Source organism: Kogia breviceps, chromosome 3 (genome assembly GCF_026419965.1).
Source record: "Kogia breviceps isolate mKogBre1 chromosome 3, mKogBre1 haplotype 1, whole genome shotgun sequence".
Lineage (NCBI taxonomy): Eukaryota > Metazoa > Chordata > Mammalia > Artiodactyla > Physeteridae > Kogia > Kogia breviceps.
The window spans coordinates 27702737-27719876 of record NC_081312.1 but is presented as its reverse complement, the minus strand read 5'-3'; the positions used below and the strand labels follow the sequence as shown (position 1 = coordinate 27719876).

Genomic DNA, 17140 nt, shown 5'->3' with positions numbered 1-17140 from the left:
CACGGGAACAGAGTGGCTCCTAGAGGGTAGAACTAGAGCTAGTAGAAAGAACTTGGGTTCAGTGAAAGGAAGAATTTTAGGTCAGGTTTGGGGCATGGAGCTAGAAGCTTTAATTTCTTTAGTAAACCTACAAAGGAGGTCTATTTAGCCCCATTTTTATCACATGGAAATAGACTGTACGCCCCTTAAGGGCTGGGACCACAGTATTCTAAACTCAGGGCCTAGGAAAGTGCCGGATGTGCAATGTTCATTGCATGAATGAGGCCCAGAAGTTCCAGAAGCACCTTGCACTTTGTACAGTAGTTGGAGGTGCTCTGACCTGACTGGGAGTGTAGCGGAAGGCACAGACTTGGGAGCGGGCTCCACCAGGCTCTGGCCAGGTCCTATCATTTCCCTCTTTGAATTCCAGTTTTCTCAGGAGCCACCATCTGTTGAAGAGGTCACGGTGAGGGTTAGGTCCACTCCCCTGCACCACCCCCAGGCGCCATGACCCTCTTCAAAGATGTCTTTTCCTGTTTTACTTCCCAAGGAGCCCAGTGCCACCACTTTCCGGGGGGCTCACAGCTGCTCTGCTGGGTACAGGCTGGCGTGCTGTTCACTATCAGCCCTGCTTCCTCCTTCTTAGCGGGATCCAGGCACACTCTTGGTTACCATGGAGCTTGCTCTGGAGGAACCCTCCCATCTCCCCATCCCCCTCTCATTGCATTAATGAGGCAAGGACGCCAGAGGCAACAGCAGGCTTTATTGGAGTCGGGTGGACGGACGTGGGCAAGCCCCAGGGAGAGCCAGGACCTTCCAAGGGCTGCACCTCCCACGTCCCCCAGGCGCGTCCAGAGGGCCTGAGGAGCGACGTGCCATGCCCACAACAGGTCCCCAGCCCCAGAGTTAGAGCTGGGCCTTCACTGCCAGACTGGAGGGTGATGTCAGAGACGCAGGCGGGAAGGAGTTGGCGGAGATCTGTCGAAGTTTGTCTTAGATGCCACATCCCAGTGACAGGGTGAGTCCTGAGAGGAAGAAGGCTCCCAAATCTGGGGAGGGAATTGTCTTTGGGGGTAACTACTTACCCCAGTTCTTCCAAGACCAGAAACATTTTGCTTCCGGCTAAAAGCTTGGGCAATCATTCCATGTGTTTTGTGGTTTCATTTCAAAAGGAGATGAAGTCACAGTGGGCAGTGGATTGAGTGGACCCTCAAGACTAAAATGCAAAATGGTAAACAGGACGAACGTCAGAGGAGGGAGTCCTAGTGGGTACAACTTTTCTTCAAGTGGCTTCAGCCTGGAGACTGAATGGCGATCTCCCCTTAGACCCATGGGGCAGGTTTTCCTTTCTCTCCACATGGGTGGGCTAGCCGGGGAAGGGAGCTCTTTGTTTCCAAAATTTCTTTAAGTGGCAGAGCTGTGCCTTCCTCTCTCCCCCCATTCCTCTTTATCCTTATTTTCCTCCCCTCCTTTCCTTTGGCTCTCCAAAGTCTGTAATCACAAGATAAGGGGCATGGTCAGGAGGGGGGAATGGGTTGTCCTGTTCCATTCCCTCACCCCACCCCATGCCCACTACAGACTTCTTCCCTGCCTCCCCAGCTTCCCGACCCCCTGCAAAAGTAGCCTCTGGTGGAAAAGGCCCACTAGTTGCATGGTTAAGATGACCAGCCAGGGCAGCCCTGGTTTGGGACCACTAAGCCAGTGGACTAGTATCCTGAGATGAGTCTCCAGAGACATCCCGAGTGGGGCACATGGCAGATAATGAGTCACAAAATTTCACGGCTCAGCAGGTGGTTAGTAGCTCAGAGCTAATGCAAAGGAAGGCACCTTTTAACATGATAGGTCCAAGTTCAAGTTCAGGGTGTGCACTCAGCAGGTGACTGTTGACTGATGGGTGGAGGGGTTCACGCAGCTTAACAGGCTTAGATCTCTCTTTCCCTCCCGCTCAGCACCTGTCTAGGAAGGGTTTTTCCAGGACGTGGCTGGGGGACTCCGTAGGCCCTTCCTGGTCAGTGAAGAGACTTCTGAGGCCCAAGGGGGGGGCCCGACCAGGAAAGGCAAGCTGCCTTTCATTTTTTTGCCCGAGGGCCGCTGATTAGAAGGGCCAGCTCTGGGTGGCAGGCAAAGAGAAGAGAGGATATCCAGACCAGTCCAGCTGCTTCCATCGCCTACTCCACCCCCTCCGGTTACCCCACCAGTTTGCTCCACTGGATGGTGCTGAAAAAGGGGTGGGACTTGAGTTTGTTGACACCGCCTCCTCCAGCTCCCAGGCGCCCGGCAGGATCAAACTGCAGCAGCTGTGGAGAAAGGCCCAGTCAGCACTGGGCGGGCATTCCCAACCCCCGGTTGCTCCCTGCCAGCCCGGCCCACAGAACCCCCAGTGTTACCCTGGGGGACATTGGTGTTTGGCCACCAACATATAGAATTTTGTTGTCCCCATTAACCTCCTGCACCCACATCAGACACCTAATGCACTGGGCGTCTTGTTCACACACAGGGCTCTGTCCTCCCTTCTGTCCACCCTCAGGCCAAAGAAGCTGCCTGCTCCGGGCCGGCCGCACCTCACCTCAGTCAGCAGGGAGGCTGCGGGGCGACTGAGCCACTCAGGCAGCTGGAGCTGGGTGTGGGGTTGGATTCCTGAGGGGTGGCTCTGGGACAGCGCCTGGGAAGACACACGGGGGCGACCCCAGGAGAGTCCGTACACCCCAATGGCGGCCAGGTTTTATTTTTCTCCCCCTGTGTCACATCTCACGGGGAGGCTGCTGCTGCTGATTGTTGCCTTTTGCTTTGGATCTACTGCATGTCAGGCTGCGGAAGATGCCTGAGACCCATTATCTGTCATTTCCACAACAACCTTCAGAGTAAGTATTATTACCCCCATTTTAAAGACAAGAAGCAGGCTCAGAGAGGTCAAGGGATTTGTGCTGAGTTCAGGCTTTGAACTCAGGTCCCTGTGGCTCCAAGCTTGCTAGAAACATCGGTCTTGGGTTGCAGTCAGGGCAGGCACTCTGTCAGGAATAGCACCGAAACTTGTCTCCTTACAGAAAAAAAATGTCCATGGGCGGCTCATTTGACATGGCATGCTACCGTCAGGGCCAAGGCAGGGCTGTGGTGAGGGAAGAAGGCAGGACCTCTCTGTGCTCCAGAAGGGTGCAGCTGCAGGGAGCAGAGAGGTCTGTCTGGAGGTCAGGAAGAGAGGCAAGAAGTGACCAGGAGGAAGGCCAGGAGCCCTGATCTGGAGAGGTGGTGGGAGGCCAAGAGGAGAGAACCACTCTGTGGGGATGTGTGTAGCCAGGGCTCTCAAAGGCCCCGGCTACAGGACCAAACCAGGAGGAAGCCAGGAGGGACCGGTCAGATCTGGACTTCCGGTCACACTGCATCCACTCGGGGCATTTCCTGCTCAAATGCAGTTTGGCCTCTCCCTGCTGCCTGACCTAACCAGCCCCACGTGTGGCGTTGAGCTCACGAGGGAGGATGGAGGGCGGAGGCCACCATCCTGTGCAAGGGTGCTTGCCAGGGGAACTTTAAGCTCTGGGTTGATCCAGGCTGGACAGGGCAGCTGCCAGGCTGGGATGAAGGAGGCCCTCTCTCTGGCCTTCCAGCCAAAGTCTGGGGGTTATAGCTCTGAAGGGTGTGGATGTGGGGAGTGAGTGGCGGGGAGAGGAGGCTTGGGGGAAGATCGAGTGGCCTTCTAAGTAAAAGGGCTGTGTCAAACTCCACCCTCCCTCTAGATCCAGGCCCGGGCTCTCTCTTCCAGAAACCTTCCCTCATCATCCTGACTCAGCTCTCACTGAATTGACAGTCCCCCTAGCTATAGCCACTCATCTGGCAGCGGTGCGAAGTATGGCCATGGCCTGGGTGGGAGCGGCTTCCTTGGTCTCTCATGGCCTCAGCGGTGGAGGCGGGAGCTGTGCTGGCAGAACACCGGGCCCGACGACCAGGTCTCGGGGAAACAGGCAGGCTCTGCCCCAACACCAGCCCCTCCTATATTCAGTGACACCCACCAGGCCCTATACCCTGCCCACACACCGCTCACCGTTCCCGTCAGCAGTTCATACAGCAGAGACCCAAAGCTCCACCAGTCGCAGGCTTCGGTCAGCTCAGAAATCCCACCCACCTCTGTGGGAACAAGAACATACACGTCTCAGTCTCACCCGCCCAAGGAGGCGGGTCTCCCCTCCACTCACCCTACCCAGATGCCCCAGTTCCCTCCGTTATCCTCAGTCCCCTGGCTTAACCCACATAAAGACACCCAAGGGCTACCCACTACCCCTTCCCTTCTTGCCTGGGGCGCTGTAGAGTTTGTCCAAAGCCTCCCTGCAGCACTGGGGCTCCACCTCAGACCACTGGCCGAAATACGTGAGCCGGATGTGGCCTTGTCATGCAGTGTGTGCAGGGAGGAATAAAAGGGGACAAAAATTGCTATTAGTCATCTTGGAGCTGCAGGCGTGAGGCAGGGGACTCCAGCGCTTCTCCCAACAGCCACAAGGCGGGGGCCAGCGGCTGCGCTGGGCAGAAGCTCCCTAGGGGCCCGCCCCCGCCCCCAACCCCCCGAGGCCCCGAAACAACCTGGTCTTCACAGGAGCCTTGCCCTGAGCTCATGGAGGGAAAGGGTTTGTTTCCCAAGCTCAACCCTGGCCAACCAGGCTCAGCAGAGTCCTTCCTGAAAAGGCCGGGGAGGGGAGGCAAGGGAAGACGCAGATAACCTCTGCATCCGCTTGACTTTGGGGAAATTTCCTTCTCTGTCTTGAGGCTTCGGGGGCCTCCCGCCGGAGGGGTGGGGTAGGGTGAGGGCCCACTCTTCTCCCCCTGGGCCCAGGGCTCCTACCTGCCTGGTCCAGGAGCAGGTTCCGGGGATTGAGGTCCCGGCACAGCACCCCCTGCTCGTGCAGCGCCTCCAGGGCCACCAGCATCTCAGCCGCCCAATGCCTCACCTGCTCCTCCCTCACACTCCAGGTGGTCCCACCGGTTGAGGGGCGGCTCTGACCTCTGCCTCGGCCACAGCCACCCAGCACCCGGCCAGCCCCTGCACGAACCCAGGGGAGCCCCCGAGGGGGCCCCGGATCAGAGCTCTGGCCGGGCCCCCGCCTGGCTTGGTGGTGCAGGTGGCCACCTGGGGCCTTTGGAAGGTCCCAGGAGCAGGAAGGGCTGGTCCCTGCTGAGGGTTCACCTTCAGCCTCTCTCTGGGGTCTGATGGCTGCGGCCCCCCTGGCCGGGGTAAGGCTCTGAGAAGTCCAGGGAGGCTCCAGGGGGATTCCGTCCTGCAGGCAGGTGTGGCCAGGTGGGAGGCGAGCCGGGGTCCTGAGGCTGAGGCGGGAGTTGAGCTGAGCCTTCATCCTCTCCAGGCTGGAACCAGACTTAGTCCCAGGCTGTTGGAGGCACGGCTGGGAGAGCAGGTGGGACCACAGAGTGCCTCCTGGGCCGTGCAGAGGGTGCAGCAAGCATGGGGACGGGGAGTAAAAGAGCGTGGGGCCCAGGTCCCTGTCCCACTCCTGCTCCCCCCGCCCCCCCAACCATCTTGGGCACCGACCCTTTGCCTTCCAGGTCCTCACCTCTGCTCCCTCCCCTCCCTCAGCCTAGGATGCCCTCTCCCCTCCTCTCCACCCACCTAAGGCGCCCCAGCCTCACAACCTGGCACAAAACAGGTGCTTAACCCCTAAGGAGATGTAAATTATTCTTAATATCCTTGGTCTAGGTGGTGGGTTCGCCAGTGTTCAATGTATTATAATTTTTTTTAAGGGAGAAAAGTGTAATGAAGCTTAAGTAAGTAAAATAAAAACAAGGCCAGGCATGGACCTGCGATGACTGTATGTCATGACCCAGAACTGTGTAACTCATTAAAAAAAAAAATCATAGCAGATCAATAAATATCTGCTACGTGACCCAGTTCCTGTCCTTACAGCTTCAGCACCATCACCCCATGGGGCCACTCTGAGGGATGGGCACAGACTAGAAAAGTGAAAAGAGCCAAGACTGGAGGAGAGGGTGACAAAGGGGACATCTGCATAAATGCCCTCTCACCCGCCCAAGATGTGAACATCCTCCCAGGATGTCCCCTGCCCCCCTGGCACCACACAGAAGCCCCCAGCAGCCATCATCCTCCAGGAAGCCTGGGTCCCCTGGTCTGTGCTGGGCCTCTGGGTTCGGCAGCTTAAGAGGATGAGACAGGACGACATCCCAAAGGCCCGAGGAGCTGACAGGGCCCCCTCACCTTGCACATGCTCCAGGTGCAGGAAGATAGAATCCTCACTCACAAAATACCGCAGCAGCTTGGTCATGTAGGGGACGCCGTGTGGGATGATGGTCAAACGCTCCCGGCTCACCGCGTGGCACCTGGACAGGCTCTGGGGAGGGAGCAGAGCAGGCAGATCAGCTGGGGACCAGCCAGAGGCTGCTCTGCTCTTCAGGGGCAACCAGATGAAGGGTGGGAGCCACCCTGGAGAGCAGCTGCCACCCCCCAGTTCCTAACCTGAGACTCAACCCTCTTTCCACCCTGGAAGGCAGGCCCTCCCATCTCTGGTCCAAGGATGAGGCAGTGTGTGTGTGCGTGTGCGCACGTGCACATTTCTGGGAGGCAGGGTGCATGCTGGGGGCAGAACAAACAGCTGTTGCATTTGGAGGGAGTGTGGGTTTCCCATACGGCTTCTGGGTAGAGGTTCCCCACGGGGTAGGGGTTTCCAAGAGCTCTGAGAAAGTCCAAAGGGGAATGCAGAACGGCAGGGGGTTGGGCGGCACCTGCCTTCACTACGAAGGTCCCTCCAGTCGCTGGGTCCTGGACCAGCTGCACCTGCCGAGGCCCAGGAGGCACTAGTCAAGGCACATGCTAGTTCCCGGGACTCCAGGGCCCCAGCCCCAGACTCCCAGGGTCCCCCACCAAGGCTTGGCTGGGAGGCCAGGCTTTGGTAGTGCAGAGTGTACCCCCCACCACCAAACTGACATCAAACCCGTCCTGTTCATCCACCCTTGTTAGATCTGCAGGTCTTAGCTCAGGTACCACCTCCTCCAGGAAGCCTTCCCAACCTTCGCATTAGGCTGGGGCTCCTAATCTGTCTCTAGTGCTCTCTGGGCTCACCCTATCACACTGTGTCTAATTTCCTGTCTCCCCGCTGGGCTGTGAGCTCCGAGAGGTTAGGGACCACACGTCCAGCTCTGTACTCCCAGAGGCCTGCATAGGACAGGGAGGTAGTCAGTGCTTCCCACATGCATGCTGAGTGGTCCATCCTGTAGGGTCTGAGGGTGTCATGGCTGGAAGGGACCTCAGAGCCAGTCACCTTCTCTGATCTCTTATTTTACAGGTGAAGAAGCCAAAGCTCTGAGAATGTGGCCCCAGTGGTGCCTGAGACCATGTGGTCTTGGCATGCTCCTTCAGGTCTCATCTCCTGAGGGGCGGGCGGGGGGGCAAGACCAGCACCCTGGTGTTGTGACTTCTTAGCCATCAGCCTGCCCTGCACACGTTCCCCGTAGTGGCACATGGGAACCAGGCCCTGAGGCCAGGCCACTGGGCAGTGATGAAGGCTGCAGCCTAGTATTGGGGTTCAGATCTTGGGTGAGCGAATTGATTTTCTCATCTACCAAACAGGAATTACAAATGCCCACCCTCCCTTATCCCTGGTTTGTTGAGGTCACCAATGGGAAGGCCCTTGGAGAATGTAAAGGTGGTGGGAATGTCAGTTACCACATTTGCCAAGTCACATGGCCTCTGTGAACCTTGGTCTTCCTCCCTGCAAAATGGGTCATAGCAGTACCTCCTTCAGAAGGCCATTAGGAGGATTCTATTAAAGCAAGCTACTCAAGTATAGCAGCGGCCTGTGCCTGCCACATAACATGCTGTCAATAGTCTATAGTGACGATTATTAATATCATCACAGGGAAACCCCACACTGCCTATACAGCATTTACTCTGTGCTAAGGGCTTTATCTAGGTCATTTAGTTTTATTCTCCAGCCCTACCAGGTGAGCATTACTAGTGACTCATTTTACTGATGAAGAAATTGAGGTTCAGAGAGGTTATGTTGTCTACGGTCCCCCTGCTAAAAAGTGGTAGAGCCAAGATGTGAATCCAGACAGGGTGATCCCGGAGCCCTGGAGACATAACTGCAAATAGGGGCACAACCAGGTGACCTGGTGCATGCCTTCCCCTCTGGGCCTCAGTTTCCCCATCGTCAGTGAGATGAAGGTGGTGGACTCTGAGCACAGGGGCAGCAGGGGTGAGGCACCCCTTCTGACCACTAGAGGTCTCTCCTCCAACAGCCAGAGATGGAGTCCAGCCTAGTCCCGCTCCTTGGCCAAATTTACGCAAAGCTTGAAAAAGAAAGAGAACTCTGGGGTCATTTAGGATAATACAGTTTCCCACAAGTGCTGACACCCCGGATAATTCCCCACTGCCACTTGCCAAGTGGGATTCCCCTCCACCTTGTCTTGTCTTGGGCAAGTCTTCTCATTTACAGGGTACAAAAAAACAGCAGTGAAGGTCGTGGAGGCCAGAAATAAAACTTGATCAGTGCATTGAAACAAGTGTGTTAAAAAAGAGAAGAAAAAACATATATATACACACACATCTATCAAGATAGAATCAGACCAAACCATTAACAGTAATTATCTTGGAATTAGATAGGATGGTGGGGAATTTTTTTTTCTTTTCTGTTCTAAACTCCTTTCTCTTTCATGATATTTCAAAAGGGTAGAAAAGGGGGCATTTTCCCATTAAACCAAGCAAATTAAAAAAATCCCCTTCCTCTTTTGTTCTGTGCTATAGAGCACTACTTTGTCCCTTGACCTCTATGAACCTCAGTTACATTCTCTGTAAGACAATGATTAAAATGCAGCACTGTCCAGGGACTTCCCTGGTGGTCCAGTGGGTAAGAAAGACTTGGCACTCCCAATGCAGGGGGCCTGGGTTCGATCCCTGGTCGGGGAACTAGATCCCACATGCATGCCACAACTAAGAGCCTGCATGCCACAACTAAAAGGTCGCACATGCCACAACTAAGAAGTCCACATGCCGCAACTAAGACCTGGCACAACCAAAATAAATAAATACATAAATACCTTTAAAAAAATGCAGCACTGTCCAGTAGGACTTTCTGCCATGATGGAAATATTATATATCTGCACTGTCCATTAGAAGCCATTAGCCACATGTGGCCATCAAGCCCTTGAAAGGTGGCTGGTGCCACTGAGAAATAGAATACTTAATTTTAACTAATTTTAATTAATTAAAATAGTCTTATGTGGCTGGTGACTACTGTATCGGACTGCACAGTATAACCCTTTTTCTCCCCACGGTGACCGAGCGGGTTTAATGCAACAGCTTGGCAAACTAGAATGGGCCTTACGAATGTCAGGTGAGCATTGCTATCGGGAAGGTGGAAGGCAGTTCTGGTGAAGGGTGCCTGCCCTCATCTTTTTAAAAAGGGAAATCTTGGGCTTCCCTGGGGGCACAGTGGTTAAGAATCTGCCTGCCAATGCAAGGGACACGGGCTTGAGCCCTGGTCCGGGAAGATCCCACGTGCTGCGGAGCAACTAAGCCTGTGAGCTACAACTACTGAGCCTGAGCTCTAGAGCCTTTGAGCCACAGCTACTGAAGCCTGTGTGTCTAGAGCCCGTGCTCCACAACACCAGAAGCCACCACAATAAGAAGCCCACGCACAGCTACGAAGACCCAACGCAGCCATAAATAAATAAATTTTAAAAAATGAAAAGGGAAATCTCTCTCTCTCTAGTGACTCTAGTGACTCATTTTACTGATGAAGAAATTGAGGTTCAGAGAGGTTATGTTGTCTACGGTCCCCCTGCTAAAAAGTGGTAGAGCCAAGATGTGAATCCAGACAGGGTGATCCCGGAGCCCTGGAGACATAACTGCAAATAGGGGCACAACCAGGTGACCTGGTGCATGCCTTCCCCTCTGGGCCTCAGTTTCCCCATCGTCAGTGGGGAAAAAATAAAGGTATTTTTGCGGTACGCGTGCCTCTCACTGCTGTGGCCTCTCCCGCTACAGAGCACAGGCTCCGGATGCGCAGGCTCAGCGGCCATGGCTCATGGGCCCAGACGCTCCGTGGCATGTGGGATCATCCCGGACCGGGGCACGAACCCATGTCCCCCACATCGGCAGGTGGACTCTCAACCACTGTGCCACCAGGAAAGCCCAAGGAAATCTCTTTTTTAAAAATAAAACCCACTGAGTTCTCGGGATTCAGGGACAATGAAAGCTTTGGTGAAACACATTAACCCTTTCTTTTAAAATGCCCACAGTATCAAGGCCAGGAGGACTCCTCCTGGAGCAAACAAATCCAGAAGTTTCAAGCAGGTTCTCAAGCACGAAGGTCCACAGGGGCTGGGCACGTGAGCCAATGGGCAGGATGAGAAAGGGGTAGACGGAGGGCAGTTGCCCCATTAAATCGGGCAGCCCGTCCTCTGCTCCGGCTGACATGAATATGAGCCAGCATTTCCAGATCTTCGGATTTCTCACGCTAAGTAGGAAATCTGGACTTCTCTATGAAACCTGCCAATTTTTAAATGCTGATAACTAACAATAATTCAAAAAACACCCCTGTGTTTGAGCCAAAAACACGGAAGTGACTTGGCTGGTCTTCTCTTTCTTCCCCATCCCTGACTCAGAGCCTGGCTCCTGGACAAAGCTCAGCAAATAGGCAGCATTGTCTCCCAAGCCACCCAGGCTCCCCAAGAGCAGACCCTAGTTCTCCTGGCCAGCTGCCTGCCTAGTCCTTGATCCACCCTCCTTGCTGTTCCCTGCCACCCCCTACCCCTGCCAGTATCTCTTCGGCCCCAAGGGACCCCCCGCTCCCCAGCCCCTTTAACCCTCACAATGGGGTGTTTCTGGGGGCACTCAAGGCTTCCTGAGCGGGGCCCTCTGCTCCCCCTGAGTCTGTGAGCTGCTGCAGGCTGGCACTGCCCTCCCACCTGCCTGCCCAGATCTGCCTGGGCAGAGCTGTGGTATGGAATGTGGTGATACTCATCCAGGCCTGGCTGCAGGGACCTGGGCCCAGTGGCCCCAACACCTCTCCTAATTTGGGGAGACTGGTGTTCCTGGTTTGGGAATGACTCAGAAAAAGGAAGCATGATTTTAGGATGGAGATGGAGTAGGTAAATTGAGTGCCCGAGAAAGTACATAAAAAGAAAGAAAAGAGGGCACTCTCAAGACAGAATGGCTGGGCTTGGCCTGGATTTCTAATTCCCATACGCACAGGCCTCAGAATATGGGATTCCAAAAATGCTTTGCACATGTGTGTCTGGGGTTAAATTCAAATTCGGGGAATTCTGTCACAGACCTCCCTCTTGGAGATTCACCGTGTACATTTGCATCCTAAAAGCTTGAAACTTCCTATACTTAAAAAACGGAAGTAATGTAACTTTAACTCCCTGTCTCCAAAACTTATTTGACCCAGAACCCCTCTCTCCAAAACACCACTGGTTCAGTGGGACCCCACATGGGAAACGGTGGTGGCTGTCACCTCCTCCGCCTGCCCGTGGAAGCGGCCAAGCCACGTGGACTCGCGCAATGGGAGGGAAGGGCTGGGCAGATGGAAGCTGGCTGGGCCTTGGCTGACAGACTGGGGCCTGTTCCAGGGACCTGGGAGCAGCAGCCGGACCAGGGCCGGGATGGGAAGCCTGTTCGCCACACACTCTCGCCATTCGCCTTCACGGCCATCAAACTCGTATCAAATGCTTTAGCGTGTGCCAGGCCTTTCCCCCGATCCATTTCACTTTAGTTCCCATATCACGCTGGGTGGGGCAGGGGTGGGTGGGAGGATCCTTACCCCACTTCCAGATGAGAAAACCAGCACCCAGACAGGGAAAGGAGCTCGTCTGTGGCCACGCAGTGCCAGCCCAGCCAGCACTTCACCCTCAGCATGTCGGGGAGCACACACCGGTCCCCTTTTCTCTGTGGGCTCCCAGACCGGTCCAAATCCCCCGTGAGTGTTTTAAATTACAGGTGCCTGGGCTCAACCCTAGAAATTCTGACTCAGTGGGTATGGGTTGGGGCCCGGGCATCTGTATTTTTAGGAAGCTCCCCCAGGGGATTCTGATAAAGAGCCAGTTTGAGGGGAAAAAAATCCTTTAGCAAATATTCAGGTACCCCTGGGCTGGGGCGGAGAGCGATCAAATATTGGCTCAAATCTCATTTGACCCAACTTGTCTGTCCTTCTGATGAGTGTCCCAGGTTCAAGTTTGGCTGTCGGCTCCTATCTTCCTGTCTGCCCCGAATGAAGGGAAAAGATCCTAGATGGGGTCAGGATGGGGGGTGGCCAGAGGAGCCAGGAGAGAAAGGGCAGAGCTGCCAAGGCCCTGGACAAGGCACCAGCCCGCTTCGACCGTCCGCAGAACGGGTTTCTGGAGATGAGCGCGCTCCTGCCACAGGAATCTCTGGCTTGTGCTAGGTGGGGAGACTCCTGGCTGCAGCCCTGGGGAAGTGGAAGGGCAGGGCAGCACGGGCTGGCTGGGCACCCTGGAGGGAGTGGCTTTCTGCGTCTGAGCTGGCGGGCTGCGCGCCTCTGCTTTGTCCTCACGTTTTCCTTTCCAGAGCTGACTGGTGCGGGCTGGGGTGGAGGAAGGGCGCGGGCCCGCCACAGCCGCTCTCCTCCCCTTGGACTCTCTGACCCCTTTCCAACACCCTCCCAATTATGCACAACACCTCCTCCCACACCTCGGGAGGTGCTCACTCACCTTCTCGATGACAGCAACCACCTTGCAGCCCCTCAGCTGCTCTAGGGCAGAGCTCAGCGTGCGGATGGGCCGCAGCCTCAGGCTGCTGAAACCCTGCAGAGGCAGGAGAGAGCCACGTAGCGGCCTTCTCACCAGGCAGTGGGCAGGGCCCCGGCTGACAGGAGAGCAGTGGCCACAGAGGGCAGGACCGGGGTATAGGCACGGCCCACCTCACAGGGACAGACTGAGGAGAGAAGCTGGCCTTGGTCCAGCGTGGCCAGGCCACCGTCTCAGCTCGGTCCCCACCTAGCCCTCCTCCCAGGCCCAGGGAGTTCTCAGGGCTTCAGAAACCTCCTCTCAAAAGCCCCCCCGCCGTCCACAGGAGGCAGATGCGCCCAGGGAGGAGGGAAATGACCTGGGAACCCGTGCATCTTGGGGAACACGCCTCGAAGACCAAGGCATGTGGCCCAGGAACCTGCTTTGGGGGAAGCAGCTTACAAGGTGCAGCGAGCCTAGAAGGGGTGTGTATGTGCACACCTGCGGACTTGAGAAGTGTGCATGCATCTTCAACCCTTTCTGAGTGCCCACTGGGTCCAGAAAAGCCGTATGGGGAGAGGACTTTTGCACATATTCATGTGCGTGTATATGCACGTGGGTATTTGTGTCTGTGCCAAATACGTCACTGCAGCCCAGCCAGACACAGAGAGATCTGGGAGCCTGAGTGTGCACATAGGTGAGCACGTGTACGGGCCATGCGTGAGGGTGGAGAGGTGTGTGTGTGTGTGTGTGTACTCTGTGGGGGCGTAAGACTGGACTGGAGATGATTCACTAAGCGTTTGCAAATGAATGAATTATGGAGAGTGTGGGATAGAGAGGAAGCCAGGAGGAGGAGGGCAGGAGGGCAGCCCTGGCACACACACCAGCCAACCTGTGCTCTCCACCGTCTGCCTGCCGCCTGCGATGGCAGGCCACAGCTCCCTGGCCTGTGGGGTGAGGGCCTCAGCTCTCACCCCTCAGAGCCCTCAGGCCTTTGGGGTCTCCTTACCGTGCCAGGGCTGGCTCCACTGCCCAGCGTTCTCTGCAGGTGGCAATTAAAGATCTCCTCCGCCCGCCGCAGGTACTTGGTAATTTTCAGCTTTACAGCCTCACATCTCTCCTTGTTGGGGTCGACTGTGGGGAGAAGGGGTCCTCTCCTTGGGAGGACGCTGGGGTTTGGGCTCCCATTGTCCGCCCTCTGCCCTCCATAGGAGGTAGTGCCTGTTTCTGATGCTGGTCAGTGGATTCTGATCCCACATCTGTTCTTGGGTCCTCCTCTGGATGGGAGACCAGCAGGGGAGGAGGAGGAGGGATGGTGGCAGGAGAGCTTGCGAACCACGGTCGCCGCTCAGCCTACAGCACTTTACAGTTGGCACCTACTACCTCGCTGGCCACGATCACACCCTGGGAAGGGACACAGTGTGGATTTCCATGTCTGTTTTCCAGAGCAGGAGACAGAAGCCCCCAGAGAGCACACGTTCTTCTATCTCTGATGCCCAGTGTAAAAGAGGCCAGAATGGGGATCAGGACTGCAGGGTAAAGGAAGTCACTGGACAGGCGTGAAGCCCAGGTGTTGAGAGGTCTCATCGGCGGGAGGGTAGGAAGCGTGAATTGGGGCCTGACTCCTACCCCCAGCCTGGCCACCAAGGCCCTCAGGGGTCTCCAAGTGGCCTCAGGGCCAGCCTCTCCCTCTACTTGGAAATGCCTCCCTTTTCCCTGAACAGGTCTCCCCTCTCACCTCCAGGCCTGTGCGGTTCTCTCTCTGGAGCCCCACCCAGCCCTTCAGCTGGACAACATGCCCACCATTCTTCAGTACTCAGATTAGGGTTTTGACTTATAGAAAATACCCTTTGCCAGCCTAGTCTGGCCTCAGTTTCCTTCTTCCCTCCCTTCACTTCCTCCTCATTGTTCTTGCCACCTGGGACTATAATAGTCCAACATCAACTCATCAATCTCCCCCCCATTAGAATGCAAGCCCCCAGAGGGCAGGACCCCAGCCCAGCTCCAGGGGCAGGCGAGCTTAGTGAGCCAAGCGCACAGCCTCTGGAGCCCACACTGTTCGAACCCCAGCTTTGCCACTTGACGGCTGTGGAGTCTCAAGCAAGCTATTTAACTGCCCTGTGCCTCAGTTTCCTCATCTGGAAAACAGGAATAAAAATCATTCTTATATATTTGGAAGTACATGCAAGAACATATACAGTGGCTTGTATTACTGTGAATGGGAAATGAGCTGCTACAGGTAAAGCCCTTAGACCAGCGCCTGGTGTATAGGAACCATTCGATAAATGAGAGCTGTTATTACTGTCCTTTGCAGAGGCCCTGCAGGGTCCACACAGAAATCCCTGCTCGCCCAGCTCAGATGGACAGATGGCGGGATGAGCCCTTCACCACCGGCCTCCATGCCTGCCCAGCCCCAGCCTCACCATTTACGCCTCGGAGCAGCACGTCCACGCCATTCTGGTAGTGGTTGAAGGCTGCTTCATAGTCCTCACTGACATCCCGCTCCAGGGCCAGCCGGATCTGTGTGGCTGCGTCCACCAGGTAGTCGCGCTTGGTCATGTCAGGTGCCCCCGGAGTGACCCGGTTGCAAATCTGCTCCAGGTACACTAGGGCCTGGGACCGCACTCATGAGCAAGGCTCGGGGTCCAGGCCAGGGCCAGGGGGACACTCACAGGCCACCAGGCTCACGTCTGCCCTGGAGCAGGGACCTGGAATGAGCAGAGGCATTAGGGAGAATCCAGCTGGGAGTAACACCCCATCTGCACCCTGGTTTCCTCCACTGAGTACTGGGAAGGCTAATACTCACCCCCAAAGGCTGGAGGGATCAGAGCTAATGTGGGTAATATCCCTCACTGAGCCAGATCTTTCCGAAGTGGTGGTAATAACAGAATAATAACGTTCTTTGGGCTCTGGGTTTTTTGTTTTCAATTCAAATTCAGTTCATCAAGTATTTTTTTTTTTTTTTTTCTGTACGCTGGCCTCTCACTGTTGTGGCCTCTCCCGTGGCGGAGCACAAGCTCTGGACACACAGGCTCAGCGGCCACGGCTCACGGGCTCAGCTGCTCTGCGGCATGTGGGATCTTCCCGGACTGGGGCACGAACCTGTGTCCCCTGCATTGGCAGGCGGACTTTCAACCACTGCGCCACCAGGGAAGCCCCTCATCAAGAATTTCTTGAGCGCTTACTATGTGTTGAGCACTGGAGAGAGCTGAGAATATGCCTGCAAAGGGCCTCTATACACATTAAACATGGAGGTCACACACTCTGAGGCTGAAGCCAGGGCCCGGGGCCCAAAGGCCATTCCTTATACTGTTCCCTCCATCCTGCCTGTTCTCCCCTCCCTGCTCCTCCCATGGGAATCTCATTTATCCTTCAAGGTTCGGCTCCATGGCACCTCCTCGAATAGGATGGATTGCCCCTGCTTTATTTCATTTCCCTAGGTCCTGAGGTCAGTGTGGCCAGGGAGCGAGGACCCCCCAAGGAGCCAGGCAGAGAGCCGGGCACAGGGCTTGGCCTTAAAGTCTGCGGGCAAATGAAATGACTGAGTGGCAGATTCAGTGCCACTCTGGGTGGAGTTAGAGGAATGAGGTCAGAGCCCAACCAGCCCTAGGGAGGGGATGCCTCTGGCTTCCTGGCTCTGTCTCTGAGAAGGCCAGGAGGCCACATGGCCTCCAAGGACCGTACAGCAGCTCCTCCCTGAGCAGTGTGCGATACAAATGGCCAAAGGGATAAGAGCAGTGTCTTCAGGAAAGGAAAGGGCTCAGAGAGAGGCCACCAGAGCTGCCTTTGCCCCTCACTGCAGCCTCTGCACCTTCGCTCTCTCAGGCCCCACTGAGAAGGGGCAGGGCCCAAATTGCCAACTCCAGGTCATTTCTGCCTCTGTGGAGAGAGGGAGGAGAGAACAGGATGGGGAGTGGGGCGTGGAGGAAAACCCACATCGTGAAGCCAGCGGGGAGCTGAACCCTGGCCAGGATGCGGCCAGGAGGCGGAGGGAGGGGGGAAGGGAAGCCGCACCCTCCCCACTCGGCCCAGTCACCAGGGACGTGCCGCTCAGAGTCCTGTGCTCAGAGGCACCGAGGCCGACAGGGTGGGCTGCTCTGTGTCAGGGCCCGGCTTCCGGGGCCACCCGCCGGGCCGGGTCCTTTCGGGCAGAACCGCATAGCCGCGCCTGGACCCAGAAAGCGGCGCGTGCAACCCGCGAGTCCCAGGCACGCAAGGTGCACCGCCCCGCGGGGGTCGCCGAGGAGGGCGGGCTGGGGGAGTGAGAAGAGGGGGTATCCTCTCCTGGGGGAGGGGATGGAGGAGGAGCCGGGCAAACACCGTACCTGCCCGAGCCAGAGCTCGGTCCGCGCGGCCAGACCCAGCCCTGCCGCCACTTCCGCTTCGCCCCCGCGGGGGATCTTGCACCGTGGGCGGCTGCTTTCAGCCCTCCACCCAGGTGCAGGGGTCTGGCCGGATGCAG

The 17140-nt window shown here is 56.3% G+C and overlaps 1 protein-coding gene across 10 annotated transcripts; it reads right to left on the bottom strand.

Moving 5' to 3' along the window:
* Positions 1-722: 722 nt before the first annotated feature.
* RPS6KL1 (ribosomal protein S6 kinase like 1) lies at positions 723-17140 on the bottom strand. Of its 10 annotated transcripts, XR_010839467.1 has the most exons (13): positions 17004-17140; positions 15102-15386; positions 13688-13812; positions 12664-12756; positions 6719-6766; positions 6191-6323; positions 4808-5395; positions 4265-4354; positions 4016-4098; positions 2546-2641; positions 1807-2276; positions 1065-1195; positions 723-957 (listed from the first exon to the last, which is right to left on the bottom strand). XR_010839467.1 is itself a non-coding variant. In XM_059055845.2 (11 exons), exons 2-11 carry the CDS (start codon positions 15235-15237, stop codon positions 2166-2168), a joined length of 1503 nt encoding a protein of 500 aa, XP_058911828.1. In that variant the 5' UTR covers positions 15238-15386; positions 17004-17140; the 3' UTR covers positions 723-2165. The 10 variants fall into 10 exon arrangements, 5 of the variants coding, with proteins under 5 accessions (XP_058911828.1, XP_066884179.1, XP_066884177.1 ...); XR_010839465.1 differs by having other exon boundaries at positions 723-1470; XR_010839466.1 differs by having other exon boundaries at positions 723-1195.

Coding starts and splice junctions, on each gene's coding strand:
- RPS6KL1 (XM_059055845.2), bottom strand. CDS start 15,237: ATGACCAAGCGCGACTACCTGGTGGACGCAGCCACACAGATCCGGCTG. Junction 13,813..15,101: donor GCTGCTCCGAGGCGTAAATG/GTGAGGCTGGGG, acceptor TTCTCCCCACAG/TCGACCCCAACAAGGAGAGA. Junction 2,277..2,545: donor CAGCCTCCCTGCTGACTGAG/GTGAGGTGCGGC, acceptor CTTTCTCCACAG/CTGCTGCAGTTTGATCCTGC.